General features: G+C 36.1%; 1 protein-coding gene across 1 annotated transcript in view; it reads left to right on the top strand.

Moving 5' to 3' along the window:
* Positions 1–22,837, top strand: part of dock4 (dedicator of cytokinesis 4) — a 71,273-nt gene that overhangs the window by 21,734 nt on the left and 26,702 nt on the right. The window contains exons 7-20 of the mRNA XM_052597310.1: positions 1,092–1,176; positions 2,800–2,951; positions 4,678–4,759; positions 5,478–5,538; positions 6,268–6,400; positions 6,527–6,615; positions 11,335–11,460; positions 12,162–12,286; positions 12,842–13,004; positions 13,140–13,246; positions 13,494–13,650; positions 16,802–16,899; positions 17,018–17,101; positions 18,131–18,231. Coding sequence (XP_052453270.1) covers positions 1,092–1,176; positions 2,800–2,951; positions 4,678–4,759; positions 5,478–5,538; positions 6,268–6,400; positions 6,527–6,615; positions 11,335–11,460; positions 12,162–12,286; positions 12,842–13,004; positions 13,140–13,246; positions 13,494–13,650; positions 16,802–16,899; positions 17,018–17,101; positions 18,131–18,231 — 1,563 coding nt within the window. The remainder of the gene's footprint in view (positions 1–1,091; positions 1,177–2,799; positions 2,952–4,677; positions 4,760–5,477; positions 5,539–6,267; positions 6,401–6,526; positions 6,616–11,334; positions 11,461–12,161; positions 12,287–12,841; positions 13,005–13,139; positions 13,247–13,493; positions 13,651–16,801; positions 16,900–17,017; positions 17,102–18,130; positions 18,232–22,837) is intronic.

The following is a 22,837-nucleotide window of genomic DNA, read 5'->3' as shown; positions in this document are numbered from 1 at the left end:
TGTCTTTCAGTACATAGTCGTTTTTTGGAGGGTTTACAATGAATTGGATTCTTCTCACATTTGATTCATGCTTTGTGAAGGTGAAAATAACTTGGGTTATTGTTGTGTGTAGCAACCTGTGATTTCCGAAAGGGGGAAAATATGGACAGAATCATGGAATCTGGTCAAAAAATGGAATGTGCTGTATAAAGTGCAAGGTCACAGAATTTGACAAAATTTGGATGAATTAAACAAAAGTGGAGGTGATATTTATGTGATATTTTAAGGGAAATCAAACAAAATCCAACTATTTTACAGCCATGTTTCGATTTAAAACCTCTGTTGTGCAGCATTTTATTTGCCAAAAGATGAATTAACACAAATAAAAATATAGGTGTATATTGTACATATTTGTGCGACAAAAAAATACAATTTCATTAACTATCCTTTATTATTATTATTTTTTTTTTTATAAATTGTTACATTGTTTAAGTTTTATGGATTTAGTTGATCAGACATGCTTTTTCATTAATTAAGTAATATTTTTATATATAATATATATAATTAAGAATTTTTTCAATCAAATTTCATAGTGCCTGATGTTTACAACAACCAAGACAAAAGCTGGTGATTACAAAACAATTACAAAATTTGTAAAAATCAAATAATGACAGAAAAATGAACCAAATTTTGTGTTTATTGCACTTTTTTTTCAATAATGATTTATTTATAGTATAATAATTTGATAATGATTATGATTTATGATAATGATAATGATTTAATTGCAAATAATTAATTTAATATAATGTAATTTAATAAATAATTACAAATAGGGTTGTCACAATACTTTACTTATTTGTTATGCATTTATTATTTATATTGTTCATATTTTTGATAATAAAAAGTTAATATTGTGTATATTTGTATTTAATATAAAATATATATGTGTCTATGAAATAAAAAAATATCAATAACAAAATCTGTATTTTTATATTTTGTTGTTTAAATCAGAGAACTGTGCTAAAATAAAACAAGATGGAATATACATCATTATAATAATGATGGAGGGATTTGATGGGTAGAATCTAAATGTGTGTTTATGTGTGTGACAGGCAGCTGGGATTGGATCTGGTCCCCAGGAGGGACTTCAGCATGGTGGACCCCGATGAGATCAGCATCACAGAGCTGTATCGGCTGGTGGGTATTCATACATTCACGCTCACGTACATACACACACACACACACACACATTCCCATTACCCATGAGTCACTGCACCTCCCTCATCTGCCACCCATATTCTTTGCTGTGTTACTATGGCAACTGCAGCTCGACCTGACGCCAAGGCTTTCTCTCGAGTGCTTCGTCCTCTTTTTTTAACAAAGACACACACACACACACACACACACACACACACACACATACCTCCAGTTGCCTGTGTGTAAGGAAATGATAGTAATTAAGGACAAGAGAGAAATGCTAAATGGGGCATTAACAGGCTGTTTGCAAACTGCAGAGACACTTCACAGATGCAGTTTCCTGCCCTTATAATTTGGAAAACATGCATCATCATTGGTGCAATTGGTTCATATCTCCCAAAGCCACAACATGCCTGTGTACAGATCTCTGCAATATAATATCTGTTACAAAACCTAGTTAGCCGCCTACTACCGACATAAACAGCTGCCTGCTGAGGGAACATTCCAACTCACAGAACATTTTCTGTTATATTATTTTATTTTTATTTTAACTAGTTAATTAATTATTTTGTTATTTTATTTTATATTTTATTGTTTGTGTTAATTGTTTTTTTTTACTTTTAATTATTATTTTATTGTTTCGTCTTAATGTTTTAAATAGACTGTTTTTTATTAACTATAATATAGTTATAAAATATTTTTTTACATTTATTTTAGAATTAACCTTTATTTTTTTATCTATACTACTTTTTTATCTATAATGAACTATTTTTATCTATACTTCTCAGTACTGAATAAATAATAGTATATATGAAAATACTATTGAATTGCATTCTTTGCAAAGGAAACATAGATTTCTGCATTAGAATTCGGTCAGAAGAAAAGTATCTTCATAGGCTGCATTATGAAGCAAAGCTTTTTTTATCAGGAAAGCATCTGTAATGTCTTAAAATGCTGCCTAGCTCAATAGATTTTTAAAAGAGAGCTAGTAAGACAATACCAGTATAGTTAAGATTCACCAAATTCTCTGTCTTTTTCTCTCAGCTGCAGGCCTGACCACACGTGTCCCAGTTTCCACTGGTCCATAGGTGGGCAGAGGTGTGGGGGTAGGGGTTAAAGGAGGAAGGAAAGACACTAAAGAGAAAAAGATGTGGGTGTGGATGCACTAGACTAGAGAGAGCGTTTAAAGAGAGGATAGTGGGAAGTGAGGGCGCAAGCAAAAAAGACACCAGTGTGGCGTCCCCCGGGTCAATTGCCATTTTGAAGGATCTTTCTGTTCAGAAGAACACATTGAGGGTCCAAAGCTTAAAGATGAAGCCACAGTGCTAGGGTTTTAATGATCTGTTATTACATTATGTAATGTAATGATGTAATAAAATTTATTGTAATTTGATATATATGGTTTATAGTGAAGAAATACATAGGTTACATAAAGCTTTACTCACTACATTCAATATAAATTATGCATTTTAGCAGTATTGATTTTTGTTTATGTATTTTAACACAAATATACAACATGAGCTGCTGTAGTGCTGGTTAAATTGGTGGCTGTTAGATTGTGTTGTTGGAAATGTCTTTGTCCTCATAATGATTAATGATTATATTTTGGTTTCTTTTGAATAGATGGAGAGACGTCATCGTAGACGCGAGGCTCCCCCGCAGGCCAGTATGCACCACCTGTTCCTTCAGATGAAGAGCATGATGAGTTCAAACCTGGGGGAGGAGCTGGAAGTCTTCTACTCGGTCTATGACAGCAGGGAAATGCGACCAATCAGGTGCCATCTCCAATACTAGACACCCAATCACAAGTCTTAAGTTCACTTCAATTTAAAAATCAGGCAATCATTGAATATATCATTTTTATGTTGTTTAAACCTGTATGACATTCTTTCTTCTGTAGAAAGTCAGTGGGGTCCAGTGTTGTTTTTCTATGGACCCCATTGACTTTCCTTGTATGAAAAACTGAAACATTCTTCAAAATATCTTATTGCATACGTAAAGGGATAGTTCACCCAAAAATTTTAATTTCCCTATGATTTACTCATCCTTAAGCCATCTTAGGCATATATGACTTACTTCTTTGAGATGAATACAGTATGTCCAAGCTTTATAATGGTTGAGATTTTGGAACCCAAAAAAGTACATAATAAAAATGCTCCACATGGCTCCAGGGGGTTAATAAAGGCCTTCTGAAGCAAAGTAGCACATTTGTGTAATTTAATAAATTTTATAAACCATAATCTCTAGCTGGTGCTAATTGTCGTATGTGAGTTCAACAAAATAATGGCTTTCCAGCGGATGACATAGGCGTAGCGTGAGCTCCGGTGAGAAGTGACAAATGCATAAGCACAGAGGAGAGAACAAAACAAAACACCAGTCACAAATTAGAAGTACAAAACAAGGTTTTGTAAAAGAAAATGTCAGAGGATTTCGATAATCCAAAGCCAATTTTCGATTGCTGTGAACAAAACTTGGTTCTCGCAAGACTAGCATATTCTTACTGGAGTTTACTCTGCACCTACGTCATTAGAATTAAAAATCTCGACACCCATTCACTGCCATTATAAAGCTTGGAAGAGCCCCAGGACATTTTTAATATTAATGTGATTGTATTTATCTGAAAGAATAAAATCATATACACCTACTTTGGCTTGGGGGTGAGTAAATCATGAGATAATTTTCATTTTTGGGTGAACTAACCCTTTCAATAAATAAATAATAAATAAATAAATAAATAAATACATTTTCGTTAAACATTTGATTTGGTAATGAGAAAGGTAATAGGTTTTAATGCAATAAAAGGCTTTCATGTTGACTACTCACTAAGTTGTCCGTTAGATCCAGCAATAAAAATCCCAAAAATCGATTCAGTCTGACCACATTGTCATTAATTATGAATCTCTGTATTACTTCTAACTGTCTGAAAGACGTCTCCAAGCCCAACCAGTCATCCGTCAATGCATTTACCTAGCGTATATATGTATGACGATATCAGACTATTACGTTGATTGCACTGCTACTGGGAACTAATATCTGAAATTCAATTCGGCTGTGACGTCAATGCATCTGTTTACCGCTCTCCATCCTGCATACATTAGCCTGAGGGATATTTTAGTTTCACATCCATGACGGAACTACGGCCTTGATGTGTTTGTTGAATTTTTCATTGGTTTCTGTCTTTTTCTCTCCGTCCTTCTCTCTCTACACTCATGTTAGGGGGTGTACTGTTCAGGCACTCCTCCTCGTTGTAAATTATTCAGAATGAGTGGCGCCCCAGGGCACTTAGTGAAAGTGAAGGAGAATTGAGGAGATACTGAGCCTCAATGGGCCTCTCCTTGTAATTACCTAGCACTAGTGTCAGAGGAGATGCACTAACACATGCAGTTGTGGACGCACACGTACACACTTGTGCTCGCACCAGTCTTGCTGTGTTTCCTTATGCTCCATGGCGTGTTTGTGGTAAACCTAACAGTCTCTCTCTCTTTCTGTCTGTCTGTGCAGTGAGAGATTCTTTGTGCGCCTCAATAAGCAAGGGCTACCAAAGTCTCCAGAGAAGACTGAGAGGCAGTGTACACTCTTTGTTGTAAGTATGTACTTTTTTGGGGTGCACCAAGGGCTTGTCCTTGGACCTTTTTCATTTGCTTTGGCAATGGATCTGAGATGCGTTTTCTTAACAGTTATCATTTGTAAATATCTAGAGTAAGACTGTCATTTGATAAAATCTATATGACAATAAATATATGACAATATATAATATATATTGACATTGAGTTATTAATCACATTCATTGCAATAATCACATTTATCACTACTTGCTCTGAAAAGCCCCCAAATTTAGATTATGTAAGTAAATTTATATTTTTGTGGTACACAAGCAGATCATTGAATCAACATTACAAAAATAGGCTTTGGATGTCAAAATATTTTATTGTTTCACTCTTTATCAGGATATCAGGAAAACCTGTGTTTTGTTTAACTTGTTTTGTTTTAGTTCTTTCTTTTTTTGTTGTTGTTGTTTTTTGTTATTTGTTTGTTTTATTAGTTCACTTTTGTTTGGTTTGGTTATTTCTGTCATCTTTCGTTTTGCTAGTTCTTTTGTTTTGTTTTTTTTATTTAATTTTTTGTTGCATTTTACTGCATTGCATTGTTTTTATGTATTTAATAGCAATAAATGAGCATATTTAATTGACATATTTTATTTGATTGTTTAAATAGTAACTTTTAAAAGCATAGGTTTAGAAAATGTTTGGTACATGGAATCTAGTAAATATTGCTCAATAAAACATTTGTCTTTTTTTAAGGATTTGGGAAGTAGTGATCTTCGCAAAGATGTGTATGTTGTAGCTCATATTTTTAGAATAGGTAAGAGCTGTTGGATACACATACATTTTCTCGCCGTGTGACCTGTCATAATGCCTTAGTGAATCTCTATCATAGGTGTCATATGGATTTCTCAACTTGATAGTGCACTGCTTGATAGTGCTTTAAGATTTTTATTGACAGATTACGTCAGATGTATTTGTCAATAGTAATGGCAGCATTATAAGGGCTGAATGACAGGCCACTTCAAGTTGGTTGTTACCAAGATGGTGTCTTTGTCTGTAAACGTCACCTTTGTGTCTGTGTAGCAGTCGTTGCTACATGCATGGCCTGCACTGGTACAGATTCTGTGATAGTATAGATTAATGCTCATTTGCATGTATGTAATTCATGTCACTGTGGACTGGGAAGAATTTGTTGTGTAACGGTTTTTGGTATGTCTACTGTATTTTGTGTTTCAAATGTTATTATATATATATATATATATATATATATTATTATATATATATATATATATATATATATATATATATATATATATATATATATATATATATATATATATATATAAATAATCATTCTGCCATAAGAGCTACATAAAACTGTGTTGACGTGTGTTAGTTGTGTCACATGACACATTATGTCAAGCTTGTGACAGTGCTATATGTTCTTTGAGGCAGAATAAGAAAACTTCTGTAACATGTTTTCTGTTAGCTTATTATATGTATTCTCATAAAAGCAGTGTGTGAGCCTCAATATGTGTGTCCACAGGGCGAATGGTCGCAGGTGAGAAGAAGAGTGTGAGTAACACGCAGTACAAGCGTCCATACGGTTGTGCCGTGATTAGTGTGGCTGACCTGTTAACAGCTGACTTCAAGGATGATCACTTGCTGAAGATTTACTCGTGAGTATTCAAAATTTCATTCATTACATATTGCCAGGAAAATATATTGTGACGATATTCAAATATATCACACAGCCTATAAATTGTTGAAATATATAGCAAACTAATGGCACATTATGTTTACAGATGTAATGCAGAAAGTGAGTGGTACCAAATCCATGACAGTATTATCAGGAAGGTCAGCTCACGATACAGCCATATTGGCTCAAATACAGGTAAGATTTCATTTTGATTGTCTTCTTAAAGGGATAATTCAACAAAAGAATTATACATATGAACACAATGTCATGTCATTCCAAACCAGTATGTAGTGTTCCTGTAGCTCAATTGGTAGAGCATTGTGTTATCAAGTGCAAGGTTGGGGGTTCGATTCCCCAGGAAAACATGATAGGTAAAAATTGATATCCTGAATTCACTGTAATTCGCTTTGGATAAAAGTGTCTGCTAAATGCATAAATTGTAATTTTTAAATTTAAATTTAATATAGTGTTGTTTTTGGCGGCCTGTTTTAATTTGAGTTTTAGTCTAGTCTTTGTGTGAAGCTGTCATTTTAATTTTTATTAGCTTTACGTCACATTCATACTCTTTTTATTCTAGTCAAGTTTTAGTCAACTTAAAGTCTGTGCATTTTATGAATTGCTTTAGAATGATGCATGATTATTTAAGTTAATGAAAATTGTATTTTAGTCCCTTTTTAGTAATGCAATTCCATTTAACCCAGTCAGTATAGTATAAGTACCTAGTAGTATAGATGAAACCAAAAGGTTATCTTATTATATTATTGTTACCTTATAGACTCAAGAATACCTCCATTCCAGACACGTCTCGTATTCGTTACGTGATAAAGGTTTGTTGACGATGATATTTATTCATAAGTTTTGTTGACGATAGCAACACTACCAATGTCCTTTCTTTCTACATAAGGAGAAATTTCAACTTAAGAGCAGAAGGTTTAGTCTACTGTACAATGCACAGAATTTCCATTTTCGGCTGAACTTTCCCTTTTAAAGAACATTTTGTCTGTCATATCAACAGTGTTTTTCTGAAAATGTTGAACCGAGTGATTTATTTAATTGACATATTCAAATTGCACCAAATTATGCTGCAGAATTTCCTTTCTTCATGCTCTTTAGACATAAATAGCAGAACTCTTTACAGAGAAATGCTGGGGTCTCTCCTAGCAACAGGTTCTGAGCAGCAGCCGAAGCACGCATTCAAATCATCTGCCAGAGTGAATTCAACAGAGAGACAGAGGAGAGCTGTTATTCAGCCGCTTTTGTTTTTATGACGTCTGCATGACTCAAAGAGTCATGGCCACTTTCAATTTTAGGGTTGGGCATTTGTCATAATAGAATGCATGTTAATAGCTACTTATTATCATTTATTTTAAAAGTGGTGGTTTCTTTTACTTGCAGTGGATTAAAAGGTGAAGTCTATAACTCCTGTGCACCATATCAGCTCGCAAGAAAAACTTTCTTTATACATTTTCTGAAGAAAACACGAAGAATGCTTATCTGTTCTGTTGTGGCTAGCCTAGCCTAGTGTCCCAGGGCTATTGTGTTTTCCAGTCAAGCTACCAAAATGCCAGATGAGCTATCTTGAATAATTAGTTCTTTGTAATTTGTTCTTATTTTATTAATTACTGATAAGATTTCCTTAACAATGTTTGACCTTTTTAGTTATGTTAGTAGTTTTTGGTCATCCCACAATATGATCAAACTGTGAGATATGTGATCTGTTGCAGCCCTACACTCCTAACTTATTATTTGAATAAAAAATATAATCACTGAAGTTTTCAGTCATGCTGATTTTGTCCGCAATGAAGTTCGGTCAATATCTTTTTTTCTTTCTTTTTTTCTGGCTAGTTAAATTCATTTTGGGCTACCATAGTGTGAAGAAGGCCTGCTTGAAGGGCTACAACAGATTTAGAAATTTTGCGAGCCTTGTTGATGCAGTATGTGGTGGCCGCATTGTTTGTTAGGTGATTGTTTACTGCCCCAAATTAAAAACACTGTCTTCTATGTAATCTCTATGATGTTCTATGATGTTTTTATATTATATTTTCTATTTTCTGTTAAGTTTAGTTTTTTGTTCAATTTTGTTTTCTAACAATATTTTTATTTACAAGCCAACTGCTTTGTTTTGGTTTGGCTTGTCTTGACTTCTGTTTTTTTTGGGCTTTGTTTTGTTTTTTGTTTTGATTTGCGCTTTGTGTGGCTATACTGTTTTGCTTGGCTTTTTGTTTTTGTTTTATTTGTTTTTGTTTTGCTTGGCTTGGCTTTTATTGTTTTATTTGATTTTTGGCTTCATTTAGTTTTCTTGTAGTTTTTCCTTTTATTTTGCACTTTGCTTTGTTTTGTTGTTTTATTTGTTTAGTTTTTTTGTTTTTGGCTTAGCTTGGCTTGGCTTTTATTATTTTACTTTATTTGTTTTTTTGGTTATGTTTTGTTTGGCTTTATTTTGTAAGTGCCGATCTTAAACTTTTTGGAAGAATCTATACAATGGCTTACTTATACATGTCTCTGCACTTTAAAATGGGATGGGAATTTTGAACAACATTTAACAGAGAAGCCACAAACACAGACCTGTAATTCATTCAGCTAGATCAGAAAAAACCTGATCTCAATCAGCTTGTAAATGCCATCCTGCCATCTGCAGTAATTCAGTTACACTAAATGTACATCTTTTTAATTGATGACCATTAGTAGCTATTTACCAGTGACACTCATCGGCTATCAGTGTGGACTACAAACGCCATATCGATCTCGTGCACAGAGAGCAGTTGACCCTTTTAATGACATTGTTGTCACTTGAGATGTTTTAATGGCCAAATCGCCAGCTCTTATAGCTAATCGCTTGGATAAAACCCAAATAACTGTTATTGATTTTGTTGCTGGGTCAAAAAAATGAACAGGAATAAAGAAACAACAATCTTCGTTTTAGGTTTAAAAAGGCTAACAGATGAAAGATGAAGTAGGGGTTTCTGAGTGCATGGTGTTGTGTTGTTGATGCCATGTTTTGTGGAGGTGGTGGAGTAGTAGTTATGTAATCTTGGTGTGCATCATCTCGCAAGTGGTTTCAAAACGAATGGACTGCTGATGGTTTCACTCGTGTAGGCAGCTTACTCTGAATATATTATGAAACCATAATGAAGCCATGGCTTTATAGATGCTTCCAGAGCTTCTAAACCCATCAAACCTCATCTATTCAATCTGAAACAGAAAAATGTCCCTGCTATGTTTGCTGTTTGTGAAGTATGAGACAGCTTTCTTGCAGAACGAAGGAGTCAAAAACCCTGAGGAAGACATCGAAGGGATTAAGCTTGAAGAAGAGGGCCAGATAAAAAAACGGAGGGAGTCTAAAAAGCCGATCAAGCAGGAAGGAGATTATGCCGTTTGCTCATGTCAATCTAAACCACAGGCTGTGTCCCTCAGCAGATGTACAGCAGGGTTATATTTGAGATGAAAGTCGTTTAGACAAATGAAGGAATGGGAATGGGTGAAATTTCCATGTGTAAGAACTCAACATCTAGCTGGGCTTTGTGATGAAATTACTCGAGAAACAAAGTGTTTCTTCAAAGAGACTTGGGACTTTAGAGTGTAAATCTAGTGCACGGATGTCAGAATCATTGGTTTTCATCAGTTCATTAATGAGGGAGGCAGAGAAATGCTTGTCATTAAGTGTGGTGGAACACAATATGATCTAACAAGCACAAATGATACAAATGGGGACTAAGGTACCGGATTACCCATAATTAAGTTAATCAAGAGACAGCTGCATCATTCCTGTTATGCAGGACCTTTTGAACTCCAACTTTAGAAAAATAAATGTAATTGTGTGTTTTTTTTTTATTACCAGTATAGGGTGGAAATAAAACACAAATTTACTTGTTTAGAGGGACTGACTTTCAAGTTGAAGTTAATTTTCATTGTTTATTTAGGGATATTCCCACCAATAATTAAAATTCAGCCTTGTGTTGTTCCTATATGATTTCTGTGGAACATTAAAGAAGATATTTTGAAGAATGTTGGCAACCAGATGGTTTTGGGTCCTATTGATTTCCATAGTATGGACATAAAATACAACCCCAAACCCAAAATACCTTCTTTTGCATTCCACTAAAGAAAATCATACATGTTTGGAAAGACATGAGGGTAAGTAAATGGTGACATAATTTTTGGGTGAACTGTTACTTAAAACGTGTTTTGAAATATTGATAATATGAGGGTAATAATGTTATCAAGCAGGATGTTTTAAAGAGAGACAAATACTAAATTGACCATATTTTTGCTAATACTTACTGACGAGTGTGCTGTTGTCTTCCTGGTGGATGATGTCATAAAAAGAACAGTCAAGTTTGGGGGATTGTACAAAAGTAACAGGGTGGAAGTGATATTGAAGCCAAAGGGGAAAAAACATATAAATTTGTTACAGATTAAACTTTTTTTTATTTTGCAGGTGAAATCTAGGTAATTTACAAGACTTTTTGCATGAGAAAGAAACATTTCCCATACCACTGCGCATCACTACACTATTGACAGTGGACAATTATTGGCAAATTTTGCTGAAATTTCACTATTGTGACTTTTCCTCTGAAAACAGTTTAAAGGCAAATGTGTTTCATTGTGAGATCTTTGTTATATTTCGTAATAAAATCCTGTTTTTATAAGTTGTATGACTATTTTTATATATTTATTTGTTTTTTGCCCCTCTCCCCAATATATTACCAAATTAGTGAGTGATTTTTGAGACTGAATGATAAATTATTAGGATTATTTTCTCTTCCAGGCTTTCTCTACATACAGTACAGTAACAGCAAATCCAGCTGTTTTTGTTGGCAGACACTTATGGTGGTTCTCTGTTTACATTTGGAAATAACACTGTCAGATTTTACCACAAAGATTCACTGAAATGCATTTGTGTTTATTTTGTAGGCCTTAATGTCTCTCTCCAGCTCCTGCATGGGGATATGGAGCAGATTCGCAAAGATTACATGCGTCTTTTCACCCGCAACGTCTCTTTTACTAAGAGGCTTGGTTTCTCCGATATCATCATTCCAGGTGGGATAATCATGTTTTGTTGTCATTAGGCTGCTTTTATTCATCACATTACCATTGAATTTGTGTTTTGCAATGTTATGCAAATGAAATCTGTAGCTTTACGATATCTTTTGTCATTCAGTCGTAGCATATGGTAATGTGGCTGCTCTGTGCCATTTGTAGTAATGGTTTAATCATGTCATTATGCGGTTAATCAATGGCTTAGCAGAGTAAATATAGGCTTTACAGGAACAAAATACTGGTTTTATTGAGTTACCATGAACTTTGAGACATAACAGTGTCATATACGGATATCATAATTTAACACAGACACATCTAACCAAGATAACAAAATCAATTTTATACAAAATAGGACTGATTTTACAGGATGCTCTTGTTATGCTCAGTGTCACACAATATACATGCACGACTAAAGATCAAAATCTTTTTTCCTGTGTCCTTTCCCTTTGTTTGACTAATAAAAAATGGCTTGTTTTCTTGTCCTGCGCAGACTTTATGTATGCATAAAGGAATGTGCCTTATATAAAAAACACATACAACAATATTGTCTTGAAGGACATTGTGAACAAAGTATTTATGGTCATTTATCAGTGTATAGAAAACTCAACTTCCTTTTCAGCTACTTCTCCTGATAAGCTGATAACTGGAAGTGTTGTGTTGGTGGAAAAGATTTCTGAGATATGGTTATCTTCCTCCTGCAGGTGAAATTAGGAACGACCTGTATGTGACCCTTGAGAGGGGTGAGTTTGAGAAAGGTGGAAAAAGCGTGGCGCGTAATGTGGAAGTCACCGTCTATCTGCTGGGAGGTGATGGGCAACTTCTGAAGGTGAGAACTGTCATTGGATGTCATGTCATGTTTGCGTCTAAATTAATTCCAGTTTTCTGATTTTTTTTTTTCTCTCATTCTTTTCATCCAGTTTATTAACGTAATATGCATTCAACCTTGTGTCTTTTTCCTTTTTTATTCTTCTTGTCTTGAAGTGGAAGTTTAATATACTGTTATTAAAAAAAAAATCTGTATTATCCAGTTTTGAAATAAATGCTCATCATTTGTTCACTACATCGCATTTCTGTCAGTAAATAATTTAAAGTAAAAAATATTTGGCCATAATCTAAGTAATATTAAAGATCCATGCTTTTGCATGGTTGTGATGTCAAATTGTCATTATTATTATTTGCTTATTTATTTTTGGGGGGAAGTTAAAGCATTTTTGGTTTCAGTTTTTGGCCCAGTAGATCCAGAATTTATAAAATTATTGATCATTTTTGGTTCATGACTACTTCAAAATAACATACACTGTTGAGTGGTTCACAATACGACTATCAATATATTTTTTCAATGTGATTGGGGTCAATTTCATGTTCTCTGTTTCTCTCTCAGGGTCTGGTTTGTTGTGGCTCTGGGGAACCAGGAGTGGATGAGCACCGCTCTTTTGTCCTGTATCACAGTAACAGCCCTCGCTGGGCCGAGCAGATCAAACTACCCATCCCTTTGGAGATGTTTCACGGCACACACTTACGCTTCGAGCTCAGGCACTGCTCCAGTGAGACTCCACTACGCTTGCACTTTTTTTCATAAAAATTGATTTTACGTCTACTTCCTATACCATCTTCTGAGATTTTATGCTTTGCAATTATTGACCCATTTCACATAACTACCTTTGCCTCTGTTCATGCAGCAAAGGAAAAGGGTGAGAAGAAGCTTTTCGGCTTCTCTTTTGTCCCTCTGATGCAGGACGATGGGAGACCATTGCCCGATGGAACGCATGAGCTCATTGTCCACAAGGTACTGTCTCTTTGTGTATCAGTCTGTTTGAATGAATTGTATGAATCTTCTTATCATATATAGACTTTGTGAAATAATGGGATCCTTGCTACAAATAATGTTTGGGGATGGGAAAAACATACCTGTTTATCATAGATAGATAGATGGTTGGATAGATAGATACAAAGTGATATCCATGGTTTCTTTGTATCTGTTGTGTGTTCGTGACATTTTTGGTCTTTGAACTTCTCTGTCTCCATCACAACAGTGTGAAGAGACAGCTGATCTCCAGGATCCTGCTCGGTACCTTAAACTGCCATTTTCCAAAGCCAGCCTCCAGCCGGGCAACAGCCAGACAATAAAGAACAGCAAAGAATCTTTCTGGATCCAGTCGTCTCTCTGCTCCACTAAACTCACTCAGAATGGTGAGATGATGTTCCTCCTAACAATATGACAAAAACTAAATTAAGTTATGTGGATTTGAGATATGAGATTAAGTTAAACCTGATCTGGTTTACAAACATTAAGCTGAAATTAGGGGAGGGGGGGCGATATGAACAAAATCTTATATTATGATACAAGTCATTTTATTTCATGGTAAAGATATATACCACAATTAGTGTTGTCACGGTACCAAAATTTCAGTATTTGGTACCGATACCAGTGGAAATCCACAGTTCACTGTACCAATTTCGGTACCAAAACAAAAATATGCTAATTTAAAAAAAATAAAAAAATCTTTTTGTCACAAAAAATAAAACGAATGCCATTTTTATACTTATTTACAATTGTGTTTAAAGTATTTCTACAAATAATATAATTATGAAAAACAGTAAACAAGTTTCACCCAAATATTGTGTGATTTATTTCTTTTAAAAAATATGTTTTATAAATGTTTTCAACAGTAGTAGCAGTATCTCATACATTGTACCAAATAATAGTAATATTTCTAACACAATACCTTTATGTAAAAATGAACTTTTATTTTGACAGTTTGCTGTGAATACCTTTAAATTGACAATGGTTTTACTCAAATGAAATGGTAAAATGCTTGTGAAGTGACCCAGAATAGTCCTGCTGAAATTACTGCAAGCGTCATGCGCTTCAGTCTACGTAGTAAACAAACCCGCATGTCTGTGCCATTCATTAATTCACACAGAGACGCGCAGAACATGCAGGATTAACGTTTACAGATACTGGTCCATATGGAGATTTGATTTGATTGATTTATGCTAACTTTGACAAATTCTGTGACTGTCCATATTAAAATGTAAGTTTCATTTTCATGACTGGATTTTGAGATTCCATATGCGTTTTCTGCTTCGAGGAAATCATAGCGCCGTATGCGCCAAGAACCGGATTGACCGGGTACTTAAAGAAACTTGGTACAGTGACATTTTCATTTTTTTAGTACCGACTTTGTACTGAAGGACCAGGTCTTCTGAAACACTTACCACAATAAAGTTATTTTTGCTTTAAATAAGGTCTTTTAAAAAACGAATACTATCTTAAATAAAAAGAAAAAAGAACTCAAGCTCACTGAAGACAAGTAAACAGTGATTGCAGTATTTAGACATTTAATATTAATATATTTTCGGTCCAATTTTATTGTTTTACTTTCAATAAAACCGTCAAGTACATCCAGATTTATCGGTTTTGTTTTTTTGTGACCACATAGCATAGCAACGTAAGGTGAGTGTGTAACCACGATAGAGATGATAGTTTAACATTTCTACCAGTTGACACATTTCTACCGGTTAATTGTGTCTACCAGTACATGGCCCACCCCTAGAAATAATTGTCTCAGATGTATCCCATCCAGTCTGATGTCTGTTAGAGAGCGGTGATTTCAGAAATACCTTCTATCTGTGCCATATGGGCTCGTCTGCCTCATGACCTTGATATTGTGATATATTGATCTGAGCCCTTCAGCAGGTGAATGTCATGGTAACAGTGGCAGAAAACCGAGAGGTCTGCGTTTGCACTGGAGATCACAGCGGGCTGAGCCCACACCTGCCTCTGTTGACCTTGGAGCTTCGCCCAGTGTCTCTGCTGCTCTGCCGTGCCTTTGCCCAACTGCACACATATCAACGGCCATCTGGCTGTTATTTAACTGAAGGCTCTGAACCCAAGTTAGATTCAGTTTATATTGCATCTATACTCACTCTAAAGCTTCAGGCTTTTTAAAGTTTAGCTGTTTATATTGAGCTTGATTTTTTAACTAAATCAAGAGATGTATGAACTATAGACAAAGACACTTTTGTCAGGTTGTACGTTTAAGTATTCAGTTGAATTTCTTTGTTTTTGTCATTCTTGCATATGTAGCTATCCCGCATATTTAATGTAGATGTTTGGAATGCTTCCCTAAAAGGTTCACCAGTGTTTGATATGAAGACGCTTGATTAAAGTACAGTTGATTTGCCAACAGTTGATTTCCCAGTGGTTGACTCACTGGTGTTGACAGTTGATTCACCTACAGTAGTTGATTCGACAGCCATTTATTCAGTACCAGTTGATTTGCCAAAAGTTGATTCACCAATGATGATAATTGATCTGCAGTAGTTGATCAATCATTGATCCGTTACCAAGTGATTTGCCAAAAGTTGATTCAACATTGATGATGATTGATTGACCTAAAGAAGTTGATTTGCCAGTTGTTAATTTCAGTACCAGTTGATTCACCTACAGTTGTTTCGCCAGCTGTTGATTTGGTACTGGTGGATTCGCCAACAGTTCATTCACCATTGATAATAATTAAGTGACCTACAGCTGTTGATGTGTCAATCACTGATTTGGTATCAGTTAATTGCCAACAGTTGATTCACCATTGATGATGGCTGATTCACCTACGGTTGATTCGCCAATCGTTGATTTGTTACCGGTGGATTCACCCAGCAGTTGATTCACCATTAATGATGGTTGATTCACCCACAGTTGATTCGCCAGTTTTGATTTGGTCCTGGTGGATTCACCATTGATGATGGTGGATTGACCTAAAGTAGTTGATTTGCCAGTCGTTAATTTCAGTACCAATCGATTCACCTACAGTTGATTTCCCAATCGTTCAATTGTTACGGGTGGATTTGCCCAACAGTTGATTCACCATTAATAATGGTTGATTCACCCACAGTTGCTTCGCCAGTTTTTGATTTGGTACTGGTGGATTCACCAACAGTTGATTCACCATTGATGATGGTTGATTCACACACAGTTGCTTCGCCAGTTTTTGATTTGGTACCGATGTATTCAGCAACATTTGATTCACCAGCAGTTGAACTGCCAGTGTTGGATTAATCAACGATTGATTTGTCAACAGCATATTCGTCAACATTTTATTTGCATACAGCTGATTTTGTCATTGTTAATTATTCAGTGGTTTATTCGGAAACTACTGATATAAAAACGGCTGATTTGCCAACATTTGATTTGTTAGTTGTTATTTCGCTAGTGGATTATTCATTAAAGGTTATCCTGCCAGTGGATTTAACAGATCTGCCTAAAGACTGATTCAGCCACTTTATAATGCAGTTCAAATAGTTTTTGTTCAGAATTGCATGTTCCTTATATTGTTTTCAGGTGAAATGTTGGACCTGCTGAAATGGAGAGTTCATCCGGACAGAATCATTGACTGCCTCTCCAAACTGAAGGACATTGAAGGCACTGAAATTGTTAAGGTATAAACCACACATATACAGCAACCTCCTTTTACCACTGAAACTGCAGAAATAGCATATAATATTTCCCAAAAATAACTTTTTTGTCTCTCTGTAACAATTGATTGTCTCTGTATAGTTTTTACACGACACTCTGGACACCATGTTTGGGATTTTAGACGAGAGTCCACAGCGTTATGGACTTAAAGTGTTTGATTGCCTGGTGAGTGTTGCCCTGTTCAAACCTTAGGAATAGGAATGTATGAAAGGAAGACACTGCAGTGCTCTCAAGTTTTTAGTTTCCAAAGATACTCTACATATTTTGACTGTGAACTCGTACAAATTCATCTCTTCCGCAAGGAGATGGTTTCTTGCCGTTAATGAGTGCAAGATGCTTTCCTCATCTCTCCTGCACTGTGTTTCCACGGTTACATGCCAAATATGGCAACTCATAAAATCAATCTTAGACTTCTCTTTCTATAATCCAACTCCTGTCCTCACATCCTCTTTATTTCAGGCAAAACAAAGCACTTCTAGATCAGAAAGCAGATTTTAAACAAACTCTGCATGATTGAGCGTTCTTTAGGGCTGATTGGGAAGTGTTTTGTACAGTAACTTTACTTTTTACACGGTTCTCTGGAATACCTGATTCTGATTGGCCACTTGCTGCATTCTAATGTGTCATATCCCATGGCCTCCACCTTTTCACATAAAATAATTTAAATCCATCATTGAAATGGCACCTTAAAAGGTTCATAGACCATTTGAACAGTTGATTCACCAGTGTTTGTTTCAATGGTGTCAATGGTTGATGTGATACCAGTTGATTCATTAATAATTGATTTACTACCATATGATTCACCAGAGGTAATTCATCTTATCTCATATTGTACTTCTCTTGCTATAATTCCTGTCCTCATATCATATGATTAAACTAGTTTAATAGGCAGGATAATGTACATTAAGAGTTGATTTGTTGACAGATGATTCGAAGACTTGATTCATTTAACAGTTCATTTCTTAGTGGTTGATTGGTCAACTACTGATATGTGCATCTGGCAAATGAGTGACTGACCAATGATTGATTTACCAGAGACTGGTACACTTATATGTGATTTGGCTGTTCTTGATTCTGCTGGTCAGTAATTAAAAATACACTCTGCCAAAGTCAAAGGGACTTATTTAGCTTAATTATTTTGCCATGAATATGCTTGCAGCTTTAATGAAATAATGATTTTCATTTTCTCCTCAGGTGCATGTTATAAATTTGCTGCAGGACAGCAAATTCCAGCTCTTCAAACCTGTAATGGACAACTACATCGAGAACCACTTTGCTGGTGCCCTTTCCTACAGGTAAACACTAGGGTTTACAAATCGTGATTTATAAGACAAATGGTTTTAAATGGTCACTGGTTAAAAAACTTTCTGCAGCATTTGGTATGTCAGCTGGCACAGAATGTTTTTAGTTTTTTAATTCAAATGCTTGTACAATGTGAACTTTGTCAAAACCGACTGGGGGCAAGACATATTGACATCAAAATAAAAGTCTTGCAACCTAAAGATATAAATAATAATCAAAAATCATTAAATGTTGGTGGAAAAAATGAAACCTCGCTCACGTTTTTTAATTTTTAATTTTTTTATTTTAGTAGCTTAAAGGTCCCGTTCCTCGTGATCCCATGTTTCAAATTTTAGTTATTGTGTAATGATGTAGTTAGAGTATAAATAATATCTGCAAAATTATTACGCTCAAAGTTCAATGCCAAGCGAGATATTTTATTTAACAAAATTCACCTACATCGAACGACCCGTTTGGACTACATCCCTCTATTTCCTGCAGTAATGACATCACTAGAACCGTTTTTTGACTAACCTCTGCCCACAGGAATACACAAAATGGGGCGTGGTCTTGTTGCGCTCCGACGGAGAAGAGGAAGAGTTGCGTTTGTGTTTGTCGCAATGTCGTCGAAACGCTGTTATTTGCATCTCGGAGTCCAATCACCTTTGTTTGGCCTTCCCAGGGACGCTGTACTTAGAGATCAATGGTTACAATTTATGCTTAACTCGGTTCCCGAAAATTATAATCCACATGTAAAACAAAACAAATCCTGCCCACTTGCTTCTCAAAACTAGTCTAAAACTAGCCCAATCGCGTTTCCAGGAGGGCAGTGTGCGCTAGGGCTGTAGTACTCGAGTCCGGTCTTGGACTCGAGTCCAGACTCGAGACATTTTTCTGTCGTCTCGGACTTGTCTCGGACTCGTTGAATTTGCACTCGGACTTGTCTCGGACTTGGCCATTGGACTCGCCAAGTCTTCTAGTTGGTCTCGACCGAGTCCAGCAAAAAATAAAAATAAAAAAATTCTCCTTCAAAACAAAACCACATTTGCATGATGTCGCGACTGAAAACGTGTGGAAAACGTCAGGTGCGCCGCTCTCCTTATTTCCAAAGCACTCTGTAGCCTGCGCTTGCGCTCCATTGGCGTCTGCTGTTGCTGGGCAACCATGACCCGCTCTCCATGATGACGCAGAAGTTTCAGCAAAGAATAAATGGAATTCCAGCACTTAAAATCACTTGCAGTAGCTCTGCTAATAGATTCATTAAAAAAATGGCTATTGTACAACTATGATCATCTGTTTCTCCATCTTGCCTTAGCTTTCAGTATTGTTCCGGGAAAGGATGTGCATGACCAGCGGTGCACTTACTGCGACCTGAAAAGTTTAGATGTTTCTAATTTAATTTTCTACCTGTTAGATTGTGTTTTATTTACGTCTACACCTAGATAGCCTTTTCTTTTTAATCAATAAACGCGTATTAATGTATAGCCTTATGCAACAATTACATATGTAAATTTTAAAAACTTTATAATTATGACATTACATATTTAAATTTTCATGTAACAGCCAGTATTTGTATCTGTAACAATGACAAAATGTTTCCTATCTGCATTCGGATACAACATCGTACAGTTACTTGATAAGACTGTTATGACGTTTTATATATTTTTTCGTAGTTATCACTGAACAAGTATGTCGTGTTAAACTGAAATAATTATTAATTTCTAAAATAATATTTATCATGCAAGCAGAGAGATGTCATTACAAACGTTTAGTGATCATTTGAACACGACTGAATCCATTCAATGCACACATTTTCATTACGTAGAACACTTTGAGCGAGTCTTAATTTTAATGAACTTCACTAAACAGATGTGTGTGTGCCGCGCAAACCAGCAAAAGGTAAATATGCAAACATGTAGGACAAGTAGACAATGTATCCGTATCTAAGCTGATTATTAGCCTACTCTTGAGAGAGAACTGGTTTGGTTTTTGAGAGACTGAGACGCGCAGCGCGGCTGTTTGATTGGTGAGCGCACTGTGCTTATTCCATTCATTCGTATCATGGTAGCCTAAGCTTTCAATATTTGCCTTTTAAATATATACAAATAATATAACGTGTAGCTATGATGTAGGCTATTATTAAAGGTAAAATTACTCTTGCAACGCTCTGATTTCTGAGAGATGCACAGAGGCGACAACAATGCGGTGTTTGATTTGCTCTCTTTTCACTCATAAAGTTTACATTCATTCACTTATGGCGCTGATTCCCCGGCTCACCTGTTATCTAGCAAACACCAGACTCTGTCAGCTTTAGCCGAGTATTCAGGCAGAATTATTCCTTGAGCGTTATTCGTTTTTTAAGCCATTAACCTTGCCATTCCGAATAAGATATTCGGCTTCAGGCACAACCCTAATTATTACATATTTTATTTTTACATGCAACATAGATAAGGTCATATAGTAACAGCTCCACGCAATATTGTAATTCTAAAATTCACGTCGTACTTGCAAACACTGTATGCATTATGGTTAATGCATGCTGGAGTAGTCGATTGTTTCCGACAGAGCTCGACTAGTCTATGCAAGCACTCATACAGTATGACAAAAATTTCGCTGTATTTATGTGCGCATGTCCAGAAAAGCCAAACGTATCCATTCTAGCCTTGCTGCGCGCATTTGTCATATTCCGAGCTTTGCGTGTGTCTGTGCACTGTGCCAATTAGGCATAGACATATACATTTTTGACCACAGATATAATGTCAACAAAAAATAAAGTACATAAAAATTATTTGACCTTACAGTTCCAAACTTTGTTTGTTTATCCAAGTTTAGCTCCCAGGGTCGGACTGGGGGTAAAACCAGTACTCATTACCAGGGCCCCAAAGGAAGAGAGGGCCCTTGAAAAGTATGAATCTGAAATATATATTTTTTACCTGGATATTTTCATGGGTGGGGGGCATGGGGGCCCATCAGGACTCCCTATGCATAGGGCACGGGATCTTGTTTAACGCCCCTGTTAGCTTTAACCCTAATTATACACACTTGAACCTAATCAAGCTCTTACTAGACACACTAATCTTCCAGGTGTTTTAAGGCCAGTTGGAGCTAAACTTTTCAGGACATTGGCCATCCAGGATGTAGTTTGGAGACCCCTGTCCTACAGAGTTTTTACTTTGCACATGCTTTTTGATCATTACAAATAATAATGTAAAATGATTTTCTTAGAATAGGAGATATGCTTTCTCTCGCATCACAAACATTATCAGTAGTTAAGTATGTGGTCTTGAAGAGGACCCTTTTTTCTTTCATTTGGACTCGGTCTTGGACTTGGACTCGAAACTTTTGGACTTGGACTTGACTTGGACTTGAACCTCTTTGGACTCGGTCTTGACTCGGTCTCGACTAGTCCTGGACTTGGACTTGACTTGGACTCGACAAAGCTGGACTTGACTACAGCTCTAGTGTGCGCTAAAGCTGGTGTCGAATCACAACACAGGAACCGCTCGCACAATCAGAACTCGTTATGTATTTCTGAAGGAGGGACTTCATAAAACAAGGAAGTCATCAGCCCGTTTTTATGAAAGTGAAAACAGTGGTATACAGATACACATGTTATATTGCACACTGTAAACACAATCAAAGCTTCAAAAAGGCACGAAAAACGGGACCTTTAAGCCTTTTGAATGAAACCACACTTTTTCTGTGTTTTCAATTTGTATTTTTGAAGCTATTAAGTGAGTTGTTAGCATTGGTTAAATAATAATTACACCTTTTTTATATATAAATAAATAAATAAATATTTAAACAAAAATTAACATCTTGGTCATCGAGAGCCAAATTGCATTTATACAAATTGCGTATATACTTAAATTGCTATAGAAATCAAAACTAAATATCGCAATATAGAATCGGGAGATCTAGCAATCCCAGCCCTAGTATACATTCTACACATGTAAAAATCATCAGAGAATTTTATGAGTTTTGAAACACTCAGAAAATCCTATGGTGTTCATCTGAAATTGCATGTCATGCTTTTGGGAGAGTAGTGTTTGGTATCGTAGAAAGATAAACGGTGTTTTATGTTGAGCTCCAGATGTTGTATACTGTAAAGCCCCTTTCACACTGCACGCCGGACCCAGCAAATTGCCGGAACATTGCCGGGTCGCCTTCTGTGTGAAAGCAAACACGTCCCAGGATTGATTCCGGCATTGAACCCGGGTCGGGGACCTAGTAACATTGCCGGGTTCAATCCCGGGACGAGCGCTGTGTGAACAAAAGCCAGATCTAATGCCGTGTCGTAGTGATGACGCACGTTATCGCACGACTCTTTTACCCGCTGTTTTGAAGGAAGATCAATGTTTGCGACAAAAAAAATATGTGCAAACTGTAATGAAGCAGAGATGAGTTAGTTCCTCAATTTCCGCACTGATGCCGAGATCGTTCGCTTGCTTCAGTGAAAGTATAACGTGCCTAGCGTTTTAGACTCGTACATTACACATCACGCCCTGATGCCACGTGTCGTTATGGGACCTTTACGGGTTGTGTGTGAAAAGCACGCACATAACCCGGGTAATCACTGGCAGTGTGAAAGTGCAAAATCTAGTGACCCGGGAACAATTG

Source organism: Carassius gibelio, chromosome B25 (assembly GCF_023724105.1).
Source record: "Carassius gibelio isolate Cgi1373 ecotype wild population from Czech Republic chromosome B25, carGib1.2-hapl.c, whole genome shotgun sequence".
In the NCBI taxonomy this organism is placed as follows: Eukaryota; Metazoa; Chordata; class Actinopteri; order Cypriniformes; family Cyprinidae; genus Carassius; species Carassius gibelio.
Note: the sequence above shows the minus strand (reverse complement) of the source record. Positions and strands in the feature narration are given on the sequence as shown.